At 37.7% G+C, this 17,445-nt stretch overlaps 1 protein-coding gene across 2 annotated transcripts in view; it reads right to left on the bottom strand.

Annotated features, from left to right (window-relative positions):
* LOC121299525 (phosphatidylinositol transfer protein beta isoform-like) overlaps positions 1-3,807 on the bottom strand; it is a 61,138-nt gene extending 57,331 nt beyond the window's left edge. For both annotated transcript variants that reach the window (XM_041227299.1, XM_041227298.1), the window contains exon 1: positions 3,569-3,807. In XM_041227299.1, the coding sequence (XP_041083233.1) occupies positions 3,569-3,792 (224 nt within the window). In that variant the 5' untranslated portion in view covers positions 3,793-3,807. The remainder of the gene's footprint in view (positions 1-3,568) is intronic.
* Between the last annotated feature and the right edge of the window lie 13,638 nt (positions 3,808-17,445).

Genomic DNA, 17,445 nt, shown 5'->3' with positions numbered 1-17,445 from the left:
ACATGGACTGTATAAGGTTAGTTTTTTTAATAAACATCAGTCTGTAAGTTGGTCACTCTTCAGGTAGGCCTATACACTGAGAATATACCATCTGTAAATACTCACTGCAAAGGTGAAGAGGCAAAGCAATTAAATAGTGTTCAGAATTTAAACAGTAGTAACTGATACAGTAGGTATCATTTGCAATGCTAGTCCTGATAGATCTTTAGACCTCCAAACAAAAAACTGGTAGAGTAGTTTTAAAGGGGGGGCTGGTCTCAAGAGTTTGTATTGTCTTTGGAAGTTTTCAGCCTATTGGACTGGATCTTGAAAACAAGCTGTCCACAAGTTGAGAGTTTGACCGCAGACTGAAATCAGGTGTGGTTCCTGCACATTTAAACCACATTACTGTAGTATGTTGCAAGCTGTGCGTGACAACTGCTTTAAAAGAACATGTTCATTGTCCACAGTATATGACTACACAGATTTCAGCAATAGTAGCTGAAAAAACAGAAACACATTGACTGCTGTTGTACGAAACTCTGTACTTGTTCTAGTTTTGGTCATTAAAGAGCAGTTGGGGAGTAGTATCGCTCTGCTACTCCCACCTTACATGCAAAATCCAGTGCGAGTGCTGCAATCAGACAATTAAAAGAAACAGGACGGTTTATAGCAGGGCTGCAGCATAGTTGCGCACACATGCGCCTAAGAATTTGATCACTTTTTTTTTTTTAATCAGCTTTTTAAAATCACTGCACTGCGGACACTGCTTTATTTAAACTAAATGTTAAAAAAAAAAAAAGAGAGATTAAAATCCCAAATGGCACAAAATTTTAATCCCCGCCACCTTAAAACATGTTTTAATCATTTATAGTTAATTGATGCATTGTCATCCACTATAATTGAATACAGCATGTACAATCTGAAATAAGTACATTTTAAAAGGTGACTATACTGTACATACTAAATCAAGTCAATTTTCATTAACAACGTGTATGACAGTGATGAGCATTGCTCCCCCGGCCAGGATCACAGAGTATTTAACGCTTATATTGTCTCAACTAAAAACGAGACAATTAAACAAAATAAAAATTTTAAAAAGCAGCTACGGAAAGATACAATTGAACAGTTCTAATTTTTAAATATAAATACAAGTTTACGTATTAGAAGGGCTTCTAGAACACAGAGCTAAGTATGTTTATTCATTCTTGTTTTCCAACATTACTGCCACAGGAAATCCTTGTTCTTAACAGTCATCTGTATCCCAGGACAATGAGCATATTTTTAAAATCAACTGCCAAACTGAGCAACCACACAAACAATGGGTGGAGATTTGCTTTTGCAGTTGTTTAGACTTGATATTTATTGGTAAACTGTGACACAGACAGTAGAGTTATTTTTAAGAACAATTTTGAAAATAGCTCCAGCTGTGTGGAATTCACATCGTCCGATGCCCGGGGCAACATGATTTGTCTGGGAGATATTTTATTTTTTTTCTCTTACTATGTACTTTCTGTTGGTAGAAAAACACTCCCGAGTAGATTTCTAGAGAGCTACACAGGTTTCTGAAAACTTACACTATGTAGCAAGGTTCCAAAAAATGAACCCTTACATGTCCACACATGTTGCTACAACCTTTTACATAACTTACCTGTTTCTTTTCATTGTCAACACCCTGACAACTTTTTACACTTATAAAACTTTTTTCAAAAGGTCTGCTGTAGTGCACTGATAGTGTGAGGATTATTGCCCGCATTATCAAACAGGTAACACAGCAATAACGATCCATGATGTGGTACGGAACAGAAAAGCCAGAGCACTTAAGTTTTTTTTTGGTTTGTTTTACTAAATCACTCTTTTTGCAGCAATTTAGAGGACAGAGCTCAAACCCCAGTGCCCTACATTGCATATTTTGAAGAGAGCTTTGAAAACAGCTTTTAAAAAGTTAGAAGTGTAAAGTTCTCAGGATGTTAACAATGAGAAGAAATTAAAGGTATGTTATCTAAACAGCTGTAGCAACACGTGGGGACGCATAATGCTATATTTTTCGGAACCTCACTACTTCCTCTTTATTTGTAACTATACACTGGACACTTTTTTTTTAATTCCACACCCCTAATTTCCTCATAATTTTATACTTTCATAGCTTAATGCCAATATTGGATTTAAAAACACAAATTAAACAATGACTGATATAAAAATCACTGCCCTTTAAATTGTGTAAATTAACTTACTCATTTACTAGCAAATATGTTCTGAACTGCTCTGAAAAGGAACATTTCCTTAAAGTATGTTATAAAATTGAGGTGGGGTCACAGGGAACCTTTTGTGTTTCTTTAAGAACCAGACAAGCTATAAGGCTAGACTTAATAGCTAATTGATTGATTGAGTTCACTATTAAATAAAACCAAAATCATACAAGTTATATTCTACTTTTTGGTGTGTGTTTTGTGGGACGGGGAGGGGCAAGTAGATTTTTCTAGCATTTTGTCCCTGGGATGAGAGCACACCAAGATGACAGAATGCTAACCATGACCACTTAAAAACAGACCTTTTAATATAAGGAATCTGGTTTGACATAACGTTTAAATAAAAGACAATACAAATAAATAAAAATAAATAAATCGAAAACCAGTTCCCTTTCTTACAGCTAAAACCGGGTCAATAACTCTTAACTGTGTCTAAACTGTGACAGACAACAGTATTTCAAGGTAACATCGAAACCTCTTCACACACAAGTTGTAGTATACAGCCTGATAATACCAAAACTTAGTTATAAACACAAAAAGCAGTATGAAGAAATCCCTTTGCTTTTTGTCTGTAATTTCATTCAAACAAGACAAAGTCGTAAATAGACAGAAACTAATACACGTTACATTCGTTGTCTACAGATACAAAGTTAAAATATCATGTTCTACCCGCAGAGGTTACGTTTAAATTATCGAACTACATTCTTTCAACAATACTGGTCAGTGGAGCTAGGCTTTTCAGCAAAGTTCGGCTGTACTGTAGTACAAACGATTAACCACAGTAAATAAGCACGATATGATCCGTGTATGTCGTGGTTTAATCATGATAAAACAGATCGTCTGTTAACTAGGCTAATGACCCAAGCAGTCCGCCAGCAGGCTTAATTTTGTTTTTTTTGTAATGTTCATTAATAAAAACGTTAGTTAATACAAAATGGGCATGAATGGTATTTTTAAGGGTTTACATGTCCTAGCTTACTGACAGCTCCACTTAATCGTTTAATAAATGCTGGCACTCAATATTTTACGCAGTTTCTTGGAATTCAAATGCCGTACACCGTTTTCTCTCAACTATCTACCTATACGGAATCCCAAAGTGAATTTTAACAAGGTGTATTCAATCCCATGTCACTAGTGCAGACAAGGCCCAAGAAACCGGTAAAATATACACCCAAGCTACACCCTGCTCGTTTTACACCAGTTAAATCTGTCTGCAACAAACTAAGGGCGCCGGAAACGTAACGTGCACGAATATAAATATAATACCCCCTTTTTTTAAGTTAAGGTGGAGGGAAAAAAAGACATAAAAAGCATTAAAAACCGTAAAACATTTCACTCACTACTCCTTAATCAGCACCATCTTCTCTTCAGCGGCTGCGGCTGCGCGGACCCTGACGTCACCGCGCCTTATCAACAACAGCTTTATTCCGCCTCCTGTCCCATCGGATTGGTCAGGAGGGAAGACGCTCGGCTGGAGCTCGCCAGTGAGAATTGGGGAGAACACAATTCCCAGTGGGTGCCACCTTTGTCTGTCAAAGCTTCGTGCCACATCCCGTTGCGTCATGTGAAACTGGCTCTAAGTAATTCATCGTTCCGTAGAAAATGAAAGCCATTTGAGCCACCATGGCAAACACAGTGATTTCGTTTCTCAACATTTACTTCTATCAGCCCTTGCCTCCCACTGTTGACAGCCACGACTATCCAATCGAATGAATGGCAGCCCGATTTATAGATAATGCGCGGACACACTGTGATTGGGCAGCTGAGATTGGGCAGGGAAACGTTTCTGCGCAGACTTCTCAAACTATTTGAATCATAGAAATTGGTAAATGGATTTTTAGATCTAAAGTATTTGGGTATTGTTTTATTTTATATTTAAAAAATGTACATATATTATTTTTCGTCCTTCATTAATTTGCTTAAACTCCCATCTGCATAACCTGAACTATCAATTCATAAGCCTCTATATTAATAATAAAATAAACTGTAAATGTTATCAGAAACATATATGCAAAATAAGGCAGTTAGGCTTCTTGTTTTACACTGCTAGTAACTATACATTTAATCTATTGCGTCTTGTTATGGGTTATCAAATATTTTAAAGTTTACGTGTTTAGTCATTTCTAAATAATTCAAGTCAAAAAAGCATCATGTTCCTTTTTTTTTAGATTAATTTATAAATGTATTTGTTAAGTCCATCTCAACATGTTTGCAATTTGTGCTTCGAGTCTTGCAATATACACGTATTGCAGTCTCGACCACTCCGTTATTCAGATAATATAAAAGCCCATGGTAATTAATACGTACTGGAACTGTATAGAAAAAATAAAAATCAGATCAAATGCAAAATCTTGTCAGTTTGTATTGAGAAAAATATGTTCAAATAAAACGGAAGCCTTTTGCAAACGTGCTAAGCTGCTTAATAAAGTCATTTACTTTGTATTGAAACATATTATACTTTTTTTTTTTCCAGTGACCCTCTCAAAAAAAACAAAAAACGCTGAGAGCCACGTAAGTAATTACAAAATCATCAAAGGCCACAGGTTATATTCACTGATTCCCATATAAAGTAGTTTTCTCCCTTACAAAAGTCACAGGGTCTTGCCTTAAACCATCCCTCAACAGTCCTGTGTAGATCACAGTAGCCTCGGCTGTAAGTCTCACTAGGAAGTATCCAATTTACTTGGAGGGCACACCGAGGGTTGTGATAGGGTTTACTCAATGGCATTTTAGTTATAATACCAAATTTATGCCTGGTAAAATATGTCGTGTTTGACACCCAAGATTAGACATACAGTTGAAAGATACTCTGAGGAAGACAAACCCCTGGGTTATTTACTAGTTTTGCACTCTCCAGAGTGCGATTTGCATCATTTTTGTCAAATCAAAGAAGTTGCTATAACTAGGGGTGCATTCCTTTGCCTCCTCTAGAACAGCAACACAGTGATCTCCCTCACGTCATTGTCCTCCACCTCTCCCACTGGCATTTACCCTGGAAGAGCAGAAGAAAACAGGTCTCTTTCATATTCATCACCTCTCACTGCTAAACACCATACTGGAGATTAAAATTTTTCAAAGATCACACTCACATTAACCTACATGGCTTTTGTTGAGCTGAAGAACAGGAACTCCTTTATTCAGTATGCAGGAGAACGGACGACTCATTTTTGTTTTGCATATAGTTCCACAATAGCTCAAATAGGGATCTAGGAGTCCCATCAGGTTCCAGCGACATATGTTAACATACGGCTGTAAGATAATGTCAGGACTGAAAGGATTAAAAAATAAATGTTGGACAAATTACCTTAAAAACGAGCCAGATTGCACAAATGGTCCTACACACTATATTAAAAAAGAATGTGGAAATAGACACACACTTAATTTCAGGAAATCTACGCTATGGTTATTCCAGTATAACTTCCATAGTAAATATTTCATATTTTGTAAAAGAACACCCAGTAGGGTTAAAATAAGTAATAAACAATTCGCATTCAATGTATTAGTTAGTGTATATTACTGCTTCTGCAAAAAGATGCACATTTCACTTTGGAAATGCGGTTTTGTTTGCTCAATTCAGTGCACGTGAAGGGGAGCGACAATGTCAATGGCTACACTAGGTGTTGGCAGACACCCTGAAAGCTAATCCACACAACCACACAAACTTCTGGCTCAAGCCATTCGACAACACACAATTGTGCCAAAATGCTGTGGAGTTTTGTCTAGGGCTGCCACTTAAAGAGCTTTGAAATAAGGTACTCCATTGTTCAAGGTTTTCATGCAACTGCTTTTTAGTTTCTAAGAGCGACACTGAGTCATTTTATCTAGTTTTAATTATTCAACAATATTGATTTGTTTGATCAAAATGTAAGGTATCTGAGAAAATATCTGTGGGTTTGGTAAACTCAAAGATGCATGTATTAGCGACTGTCTCTGCCAAACAAAATACTACATACTCGTTCCATAGTACCAGGAAAAGAACACTACATTTTACCATTAAACAAGGAACAATTCTATAAAATACACATAGGCTGTTTTTCTGCGATCTTGTACAGATTAAAAATGTCTGGACACAGTTGTGTCATATTTTTTATCTGTGCAGGCAGCTACTTGAGCTTCCTTGTGACGTCATGCAGTTGGCCAAGCTGCACAGATCTTCAAGTATCTGTGTGACTAGAATGCCACCACTATTGTGCACCACAATATGGCCGTGTGGCAAAGTGGATTGAAGTGCGCAGGTGTATGGGTGTATGCAGTACGCAGGACAAGGACAAACAGGAAAGTACTGGTGAAATGATGGTTTATTTTGTAATCCAAAGTCTGAGGACAACAGTAATGATAACAGGCAATTCACAACGTTGTGTATTGCTCCGTTTAATATCCAGCTTCCGTCCTGAAAATAATAGTCCCCGTATTTAAACACTCACAAATAAAACACAATCACAAGTCCACAGTAAGTGCTATAGTGCTTGTGGTGCAAATACAGTTAATCGTGACACAAGTGCAGTGTTGTCTGGGTTTGGCTGGCCTTTTGCGACAGCTCCGGATCATGTTAGCCATCTAATAACAACAAGCATGTATATTTTAGACAAGACAAAACAAACAAAACACCCACGATAACAACATGGTTCAAAGGAATAGATCACCTCGCTATGTCTCCTTATATAAAGTCAATCGCCCCCTTGGTTAACGATTGCAACCGCTCCTCCAATCCATGACTGCCACATCGTTTCCCTTCCGGGTCGATGATTTAGTGTACCGTAGCTCTGCCCCCTTTCTCAATGGCCGACTTTCACCTAACCTTGGGAATTAATTGTCTGGCCATTGAGTCCAGGGCACTCTTTTCCCTTTACACAGCACCCTCACAGGTTGGGAGATTTGTCACCAAGAATCATTCTGTCTCTGTCACAGCAGCCATCACACGTCACAGGGCAAAATTAAGATTCTGCCTGAAAATTTTCTATAACACAAAAAAATATGAAGTCCCCATCTCAAAGGGTTTTAGATTTTAACAGTTGAAAATGTGCAAAAACCAAAAAAAACATACAATCTCCCGTGGCTGGGATTATTTATAATAAAGGCAAATCATCTGTAAAAATAAACACACACAGATCAACACTAGAGGGTCTGCCCAATTATTAAATATCCCTCCAGTGACCTGGCTCATTAACTCTTTTTACTCAGGCACTGTGAGAGACAGCCCTGCTTGCCATATGTTATTGGAAAGAAGATAGTCTTTCAAACAAGGTCCTACTTCTGTATTTCCGGTCGATAACCATATTAGGCGATAGGGTTGAATGCGAGTATTTTGGAATTTTGATGCGGCACTGATAACAGACTTACCTTGGTGCAGTAAACAAACATTTTCACACAAAATCAAGGACCTATTTTTTGATAAATATATATTTGTTTTTCGTGTTTGTGGATCAGATGCAAAAGACAAGCGCTGTTAGGGGTATGTAGCCCAGCTAGCCGCCTTGCTGGACATTCAAGTCACAGTGAACAGACCCCTCTTGATTCACATGATCAGGGTGCCTGGGACAAATAATCTAAATTAGTTTTTGTTTCTTTTTTTAAATTTTATTTTGTTTTGCACATTTTCAGTGAATCTTTTTTTTTCATTGCTTTTGGTCCCTTTTGTAATAATGCCCATAATTCCCTTATTTATTATCTAATTTGTTCTTTTTTTCATGTACCCTACACATGTTGAAGTTTCATTGTACACTCAGATTTGAGCTAGCCATGCTAATTTTTTTTTTTTTTTTTTTTTTTTTTTTTTACAAACAGTAAATAATGTTTTGTTTTTTTCTTCTAAAAAGTGTCTTTCTTTTTCTGTGTTTTTTGTTATCTGTATTGAATAGGGTGAGTTTCAGACTATTACACTTTTTTTTTTTTTTTTTTATGAGAGCCTAGTGTGTGCACATCAATTTCATGTATGACATGTACCTGTAACCTTTATAGTTAAAGAGTTATAGCTACAAATCTAACATCAGGTGAAACAGTTTATACACCATGCACACAGCAAACATGGGGCTCAGGATGAATGTGTATTGAAGTATTAGAGTGATACAAAAACACTGCTTCTTTTAAAGTTAATCAGCTGCACTACCCCTGTTGTATTAAAGTGGGTGTCCGGATACAAATTAAAAAAGGTTGAAAGTAAGCAAGCCTCAATCAGGCAAGCTACTCCCCCATGTAAACCCATGCAAAGCAAACTCCCAGGCCCCACAATTAAACTCTTGTACTGTAAACACATTTACAACTCAGCTAAGGTGTTGTTTTGATCAGTCTATACCCCACCGGGAAAAGGCACAGCCAGATCAGTATGATGGAAATACTTGATGATCATGACATATGTTGCACAGAATGGTATAGAATAAGAATGACCAAGTCTCATGAAAATTGGTAAGTGATCATCCAGATAATAAAAATGTGTGTGGGATGGAGGTAAGGACAGATGGACTGATGTCTTGAGAAGTTATTCCCTGGAGAAATGGAAAAATGTGTGAAGTGTGATGTACTGTACCTCCTAATGTCCTAGGTCTACAGGGAGCAGTGCAGTGGCTCTAATGCTCCTGGGGGTTAGGGAGACAAAATCTGCACAGAAGGTTTCTCCTCATCACGCTACTGTGGGCTATTGGCCAGGCGTCCAGTGAACTCAAGCAGACACCTGCAGGTCTCTCCTTAGAGAGCAGTAGCTTACCGACATCCTCTTTCAAGATCCTGGGTGTAGAAGCAATGAGCTTGGTCATGGGATCAGAGGACGCCTACTGACCTTCAGTTCTCCTGAGCAGTTGTGGGGAATTGCTGTGGTGAGAGAGTGTCATCTGACATCCTAAATTGGGGAGAAAATAAAGTAAAAAATAAACATGCTACTCTTACAAAAGAAAAACAGGGATTACTTAGGTTGTAAAGCCACACTGTATTTTTGATTCAATCTTCCCCTTGATGAGCAGTAGATTCATTGCTTAACATTACCCACTAATGCATTCAGTTCAAAGGCTGCTGTAGGAATTACCTCGAGGAACAACTGAAGCAACTGCCATCTGCTTTTTCCCATAGAGTTAGATCTGATTTGTAGACATCCTGTCGACATGTTACAATCAAAGCTGCAGGCAGTGGTCTGTGAAATTATTGGAATCTCATGATAAGAGAGATGAACAATTACTTATTACTCTGTTTCAGTAGGATTCTGGTAATTACACAGCTGACTGAAGTACTGATGTTATGTTACTATGAGAGACATGAATTTAGATGTGCTTGGGTGCGTTGGTGAATACTGAACACCACTATGGTAGCAAGAATGAATATTTATTAAGTTATCTCTGACCGCTTTGCCCCCTGCAGATTCCACCAGATTTAGGATACCATGAGATGCAGTAGTACGTGATAGCAGTGTCTCCACTCTCCCCTCCAGCCATACACTGCAGCTAATTGTATAACAAGGAAATTAACAATATGTGGCAACAATCAGAAACCAAACATAGCTTGTGTTGGGTTTTGTAACTTACATGTTTATTATAAATTTGAATTGACCCCTTACACATACGAGCATTACAGTTTCTAATCCATATGTAATTGACATACGTACAATGATGTCTTCTACATACAGTACATGTCGACTACTTTTATCTGAGTTCACATGTCATATTAATTACATGTTACCAGTTCAAATCCCACCTGTACCACTGACTGACTCGTTGTGTGACCATGAGCAAGTCACATAACCTCCTTGTGCACCATCCTGTGGAGGAGATGTTAAATCAATGTCCTATTGTAAGTGACTGCATATAATGCAAAGTAAAGTGCTTTGTGATGGTGGTACACTACGTTTTTGCAGCTGATGCAGAGTTCACACACCCTAATCTCTGCAAGTTGCCATGGATAAAGGTGTATGCTAAATAAACAAATAACAACCTAATACCCTGTCCATCACTCTGAAAGGATGCCCCTGCCCCATGCAAGCCAAAAGGCATGGTCCTGAAATTAAATAATCCATCTGGTGTGGAGAAAGTTGTTTTTTCTAGAGACTAGAGTCAAAGGAATCTAGCAGTACCCTTTTGTCAGGTCTAGGGTTGAGGTGAACTGTCCTTGTCCCAATTTGTCAAGGAGCTCATCCACGCGAGGCATAGGGTAAGCATCAAATTTAGAGATTGCTACACATAATCGAATGGTGCCATCCTTCTTGGGCACAAGCCCAATTGATCCCCGATCTCAATCTTAGGTGTGTTAGCTGGCTCAGTTCCACAGCCGAAATCCTCCTCTGTTTGAACCGGGGAAATGAACAAGATTTCTTGTTCTCTCCATGGTTTGAGGAGATTGATATGATAAATATTGTTTTTCATTTCGGCAACTGGGCTGTCTGATTTCATAATTTATCTTACCTATGGCCCTGATCTAGCACACAACTTAAACTCAAATGAGAAAAACAACAACAGTACTTTGTCTCCAGGTCTGAAGTTCCAAATTCTTTAATTTTGTTGTACTGTTGCTGTTGATGATGCTGAGCCAGTTTTAAATTCTCATGGGCAAGTCAGCCCACTAATTCCAATTTGTCTCTGAGGAGTATTACGTACTAGATTGCACTTTTGGAGATTTTTAATCTTTCCACCCCTCTTTCACAAGCTCAAGGATATCTCGGATTGTCTACCATACAGCAGCTTGAAGGTTGAAAACCCTGTAGAGCTCTGCGGCATGTCTCACACTGCAAAGAGCAAGTAAGGAAGCAATTTGGCCCAATTTTTCCCTTACTGACCGACAAACCACCTCAGTAGCTGTTTCAGTGTTTAATTAAATCGTATGACCAAACTATCAGTTTGTGGGTGATAGACTGAGGTTCTGATGGACATCATTTTCAAAATGTAATACATCTGTGTCAAACATTTTAATATAAAATGATTTCCTTAGCCAGTTCAAATTTCCTGGGGAATTCATACCCTCGACACTGTCGGTGCTAATTTTCTGGCACATATCTTTTAACATCCTCGCAGCCAATAAAAGCAGGCCAGTATTCGCTCCAAAGCCTTTTCATACCCGAGGTGACCGGAGAATGGTATATCATGTGCAAATCGCATCACAGGCTGGAAAGGCTTAGGAACCAATAACTGTGTTACGGGCTGCCCTGTGCCTGCAGTGTGTGTTACTCTGTATAGCAGGTGCCCAGTTATGACATAGTGAGAATATGTGAGCGGCCAGCTACTGTCAACATCCTTCCCCTCAATATGCCGAACCTGCCCCCGAATGTCCACCAGAGTGAGGCTTTTGCTTTGTGTCCACTCTAGGTCCACATTCTGGTTCCAAAATATTCATTCTCTCCCTGTCACACTGACGGTCTAGAATTTAGCCATTGACTAAACTGACTGTAAATAAACTAGAACATGGGACCATAAGAAAAATTGCAAGCGAGAGGAGGCCATTCGACCCATCTAATCTTGTTCAGATCCTGGTAGCTCTTTGATCTCAGAGCTTTGTGAAGTTGGGTCTTAAAGGATCCAAGTGATTCTGCCTCAACAACATGCCTAGGTAGCTAACTCTTTGTGTGAAGAAGTGTCTCTTTCCCTCTGTCTAAAGTCCATCTCCATTATCCAATTAAATATAAGACAATCAAACTAAATGACCAGTTATAACATATTTGTTTCAGTTGCCAAGGCATCCAATCCTGTGTACGCTATTATTATGGGAGTGTCTTTACTGGTTGCTCAGCGTATGAATATCGGGGGAGCTGCTCTTTAGTTCTAGTTGCTTCCCATGTACAGTATGTAAATCAGGCTAGATAAAAGAGCTAACATCTTCTAGTGATCTAACACTTCCTTTTAAAAGGATAAAGTTTCCTTTTACTTTGCTGGCAATAAACTGCTGTGAACTAGACAGTGCCAGTGCTTACTAATATAAAGACACTTGGGCTGACCTGTCCTACATTATGTCTATGGCAGGAAACAAAAGAGCAGCCCCTGAACACTATTAAAAATGACTGCATCATATACTCTGTGTAAAAGTATGACAAATTAGATATGTAAGGGTGCAAGTACAAACCTGTCAGTCCTGACATTACCTTTTAATATTATAGGCACTAATGCAATTTTGCCATACCTCTGATTAGCTGGGATTTTTTATTACGCTTGCCAACCGTACCGACCTTGTCTGTATTTGCTGTTGCTACAGTAAAGCCATCTTTACCAACTGAACATAAGGTGAATTAGACTATATTTACAACCTAAGGAGGAGAAAATTATTTTCAAAAGAACTCACTCAAGAAATAAGGATTAACATTGCCCTCTAGTGTCTGTTAAATGAAAAATTCCTGTGTTTAAAAATAAGATGTGTAGTAAGTTTATTCAACAATTAACCTGTCCTATATTGAAATGTACAATAAAATATAATTCACTCTTGTTTGTCTGTGTATTCTACCACAGTTCATCTATGAACTCTGCATGCTCACTGTCAAGTTTCTTTATGTTTCCCACAGTGCAGCTTTTATGATACAGAAGTCTTCATTGCAACCTGTTTGCCACTAAGTCACCAAAAGTAGTTTGTTTATCTACTTGTACATCTTTAAAGAGACACTTTGTATGTACATCTTCATGATACTGTATATTGCATGTTTAATATCCTGTGTGTTCTTTATATTGTCCATGCTTGTTTCTGTTCACATTAGCAGGTATACAACCTATTCTAGCAAAAGCAACATCCATACAAAGCTGATTTTCTGAGTTTGTTTAAAGACAGTTACCAAAAAGGTTGTGCAACTGTAATTAGTGTCCCCTCTGTGTTTTTGTTAGAGATTTTCCATTTGCACAGATGACAGATATTACAGTCACACACTCCTATGGTCAGTTTCTTAAATCACCTCACTCCAGAAATGCAGCTTTTTCAGATGGTTGAAAGGGGTGTTGTTGGATAAGTGTTTGCTATAACTTGTGTATATTTCTTAACTGCACATTGAGACCTACAGTAGTTTGCAAATGTATTAGAACACTTTAAGACATGTCATTTACATCCTTTACAGACCTACCTGCATGAAAACCTCTGGGTGTGAGAATTTCAATTTTTTGGTCAGTTATCAGTGAGTGATATAGAAACAATAGGCACATGTGTGAAAATGTTAGCCCACTTTGTGCTTTAATTAGGAATCTTAAACAACTTCTATAAAGTCTCATGCATTTTAACATTAGTGCCTGTGTGTTCCTTTGTTTCTTAGTATTTATTATAAATGAATTGCACATGTTGCCTATAAAGTCATTAGTTAAAGGCAATAACTAATTTGCCTATTTTGACCATTTTCAGTTAGAATTGTTTGATTTAATCTTCACAACAAACCCAAACTACAGACGCAGCGGGGTGTCTAATACATTTGCACACTGCTGTATCTATTGGAAGTTCAACGTGGGGAAGATGTATGGAATTCTTTTGTTAGCACTTTAAACACGACTGCTCTTCTTTGGAAGAACTGGTATCTTTCACTGGATCAGCCGACTGAGGGACCCTGCATTCTCATTGTTTAGTTAGTCTTGAAAATCTCAACACAGTGGTTGAGAAAAGTTACTGAACACAGGCTGCTGATTTGCTAGTTTTCAACAATACACTGAGCTGTTAAATGGTTGTGCTTTTGATAGCTGTGGTAATATTGACCTCTGGGCATGCCGTGCAATCTAGTCTGGTGATTCTCCTGTTTCTGTTATGAGTTCACCTGTGTCAAACTAGATTGTGAAAGCACATTGACCTTGCCTACAGTAGTCTTAACTACACCCATAAGGAGGTATAACCTGGGCTAGTTCATCTTATTAAGCAGCACTTTGGTAAACAAAGCCTTTGATATATTCTAAAGGAGTCACAAAAGAGCATTGCCTAAAGAAAACAAAAATGTAAAAGGAATGCACAGCTGCAAACAGCCATTTTTGATTCGGACTGGGGCATGTGCAATGTGTTTATTTATAAAACATTGTTTACCAGGTTAAAAGGGAGAGTTTTCCAGCCTTATGTTTTTCTTAATTAAAAATCAGGGTTTTTAAACTAGACTTGTACTGCATTAGATAAATATTTAGCAGAGGATTCTGTGGCAGGAAACATTGAAGAACATGGAATTTGCTGGAAAGCCCTAAAATAAATGTTTCACAGCACAGTGATCTGAAATTGTAACATGCGAGACACGACACTGATGGATTCTAGATGAAAGTTGTTTATGTTCAAAATAAACATGAGCAATTAATGCACCAGTTTGAGCAGGTGTACATGCTTTTCAAACATAACACAGTGCAGCATGTGTGCGTTTCAATAGCCATAGAGGGTAAAATGGCAAAATAAGTATTCTAATTTTCTCATTGTAAAGCATACATAATCTCAAACTTTCATTGTGGGAGGTGCAGGGTTCTGTTATGGTCATACAAAACACATATCAAAGTACCACAATATACTATAGTAATGAAAGGAGATGACGAAAGCCATAATGGGGTCTATGGACAGAATAGTTAATCAGGTAATGTAACAACCAAAAGAGAGAAGAATTTAGATACTGCGTCTGGGCTGACTGGTCACCAGCAAGGGACCAACTGCCACGTTTACCTTCCAGCATTTCTGATGTTTAAACCATCTTTCTACATTGATTTTTTCTGTCAGTTTCGGAATCTACATTCTTTATATATTAGCAACGTAATGGTTCGAAATAATTAATTTTAAATACACCTGTTTAAAAACCTTTTATTTGAACCCAAGTGTATACAAAAGGAGTTTGTATTTGCAAAGCTGGAAAGTGCCTTAAACACATTTGATTGTAGTTTTTTTTTTAAACTTCAAACTTTTGGAATGTAGGTTGGATATGTGAGGCCTTAGCTGGGGGCCTACCAGATAATGTAGATTGTAAATACCAGTACGCTATTTGTCGTCTAGTAAATCCCTCTGCAAGATCCTGAAGCAGATCTCTGTGGGTGGTATTGTCTGATATCGCAAAATCCAAGCATAGGATTTTTAATATTCCCCCTAATGTAAATTTTCATTGGAAAAAGCAATTTTTTTTGAAAAGCATATAAAGTATATTATATATATATATATATATATATATATATATATATATATATATATATATATATATATATTATATATCTTTGATCATTTATCTTATTTTATTTGCTCTGTTACCAAATCATAATTTTTCTTTAAATCTGCCTTTACCAGCTTTTAAGCTGCTTTGAGTTTGTCTGGAGAATCCTAAATTCTGGGACCAAACAAACTTCCTCATTCCATTTACAAAGTGACATTTCAACTTGCAGCCCCACCTACTTTCTGTCTATTTATGGAGGGTGGCAGTTGAAAGGTTACCTTGTCTCCTAATTAAAATGGAATATGGAAAGCTGTTCAGTCTCGGCTCTTCAGATTATCCAGACAAGTTCAATGCAGCTCACAGGCAGGTAAAGGCAGATTTAGATACAAATGAGAATAATTTAATATTGGACCAACAGGACCCAGAACTATGCTACCTGACCCAAGCCTGACGGGACCTGACAGTAAGTGTTGGGTTCTGGTCAGGTCGGGTGTAGTTTGTATATTATAGTTCGGAGTCAGTTTGGGTCAGAGAGTGGATTATGGCATTTTTAATTTTAAGTGAGTGTTTTTTTTTTTTCTTCCTTTGTGTGCAAGTGCTTCCTAAAACTTACTTCCTGCTTCCTAAGTTTTTTGCCTGTCTAAAAATATCTTGCGTGAGTGAAGTGCTGCCATGAGTGGTGAGGACTTCTACCGTGCGCATCAGTTAACCAAAAATTTGTATGAAGGAGAGATTTTCTATGTAAAAAATAAGGAGACTAATGGAGTAATAAATAAATAAATAAATAAACGTCATCAGGAGAATGTGTAGCAGTAAACTGTTATCGCAGATCAAAGACTTTTACTTTTACACCAATATTTGTGGTGTAATATTTGTTGTTGAATGTTAATTTTGCAGTTTGATAGTATGACATAGGCTTGTCCAAAATGAGTATGCGAATTTGCAAGAGCATCTAAATGTGTGGTTATTTATGGTAACACAGTTTTAAAGAAGCACATTATTGTCTTCTTTTAGATGAAATATGATTAATTTAGTGATTTCATTTATTTCTTTACGTTTTAACTAGAAATCGCGAATAGCCTCTACACGGAAGTGTACAAATCTTGGTTTTCAATAGCGTATGTTTGGAATTAGGATATTTATGGAGATGGTCGGGTTCGGATCGGTTTTAAATTTAGGCCGAGCAGACCTCTACCCAGAACCATTCCCCCCCCCCCCCCCCCCCCCCCCCCCCCCCCACCCCCCCCCCCCCCCCCCCCCCCCCCCCCCCCCCCCCCCCCAGTACTAGAAGCTAGTACTAATAAAAAGTAAAGACCTTGGTCTCTCTAACACTACATTGTTTGTGAAAAGCGTTTGATAATCGTTTTCTATTTTACTATCATTTACATAATTGACTTATATAGTTCAATGAATACACCTCTCCCCCAGCTTCTATAACAATCCCTAATGCAGTTTTCAACTTATTAAAATGAAATGGGACTTTAATTAATTGAATCATCTTTTGACTGCATCCCTGCTAGCTCCTAAATGTAATTCTCAATATGAAGATTATAATAACTTTCCCCTTTAGGTCACCTATTGCTTCTCGCCAAGTGTTCAATTACAGTAAACCAAACTAATTATGAATGTGCTCAGTGTTTTGTTTTTTTTTTTGCAAATTAACTAATCACAATTCAAACTTTTAAAATCACCTTGCATAATCATGTCTTCTAATCTAGATGAATGTAATATACATTTGTTTCCAATTTATCTTATTTCATCCCTCTGAACATTAGAATGGAAACATCATTCAAGTTATAATTTATCTATAAGTAGACTGCTTATGTATACTAATCAACAAAATGTATGTATAAATGTTTAGCTTTAAGGAACACAAAATACTGAAAACAATACTCACCTTTTTTTTTTTTTTTCTGTTGAGCAGACTTGTGCTCTTCATTGAAACACTGTGAAACCTGTTCATTGTCACTTTCATCACTATGCCATAACAAGCAGGTATGTCCAGGTGAACAAGAGGAAAGCCAATGAGTTGGATGGAAAACATACCTATCGACTTGCATACAGAAATAGAGACCGACAGACAGGGGGCGTCCATATACACATTGATTTTGATACCCTTAATAACTAACAAACTTCAGCAGACCTTGTTATGTGTTCAAGGTAGGGGCCGTTGCAGTGTCGTGAGGT

The sequence above is a fragment of the Polyodon spathula genome, chromosome 25 (genome assembly GCF_017654505.1).
Source record: "Polyodon spathula isolate WHYD16114869_AA chromosome 25, ASM1765450v1, whole genome shotgun sequence".
NCBI lineage: Eukaryota > Metazoa > Chordata > Actinopteri > Acipenseriformes > Polyodontidae > Polyodon > Polyodon spathula.
The sequence above is the reverse complement of the archived record's forward strand: the minus strand, read 5'-3'. Positions and strand labels throughout refer to the sequence as shown.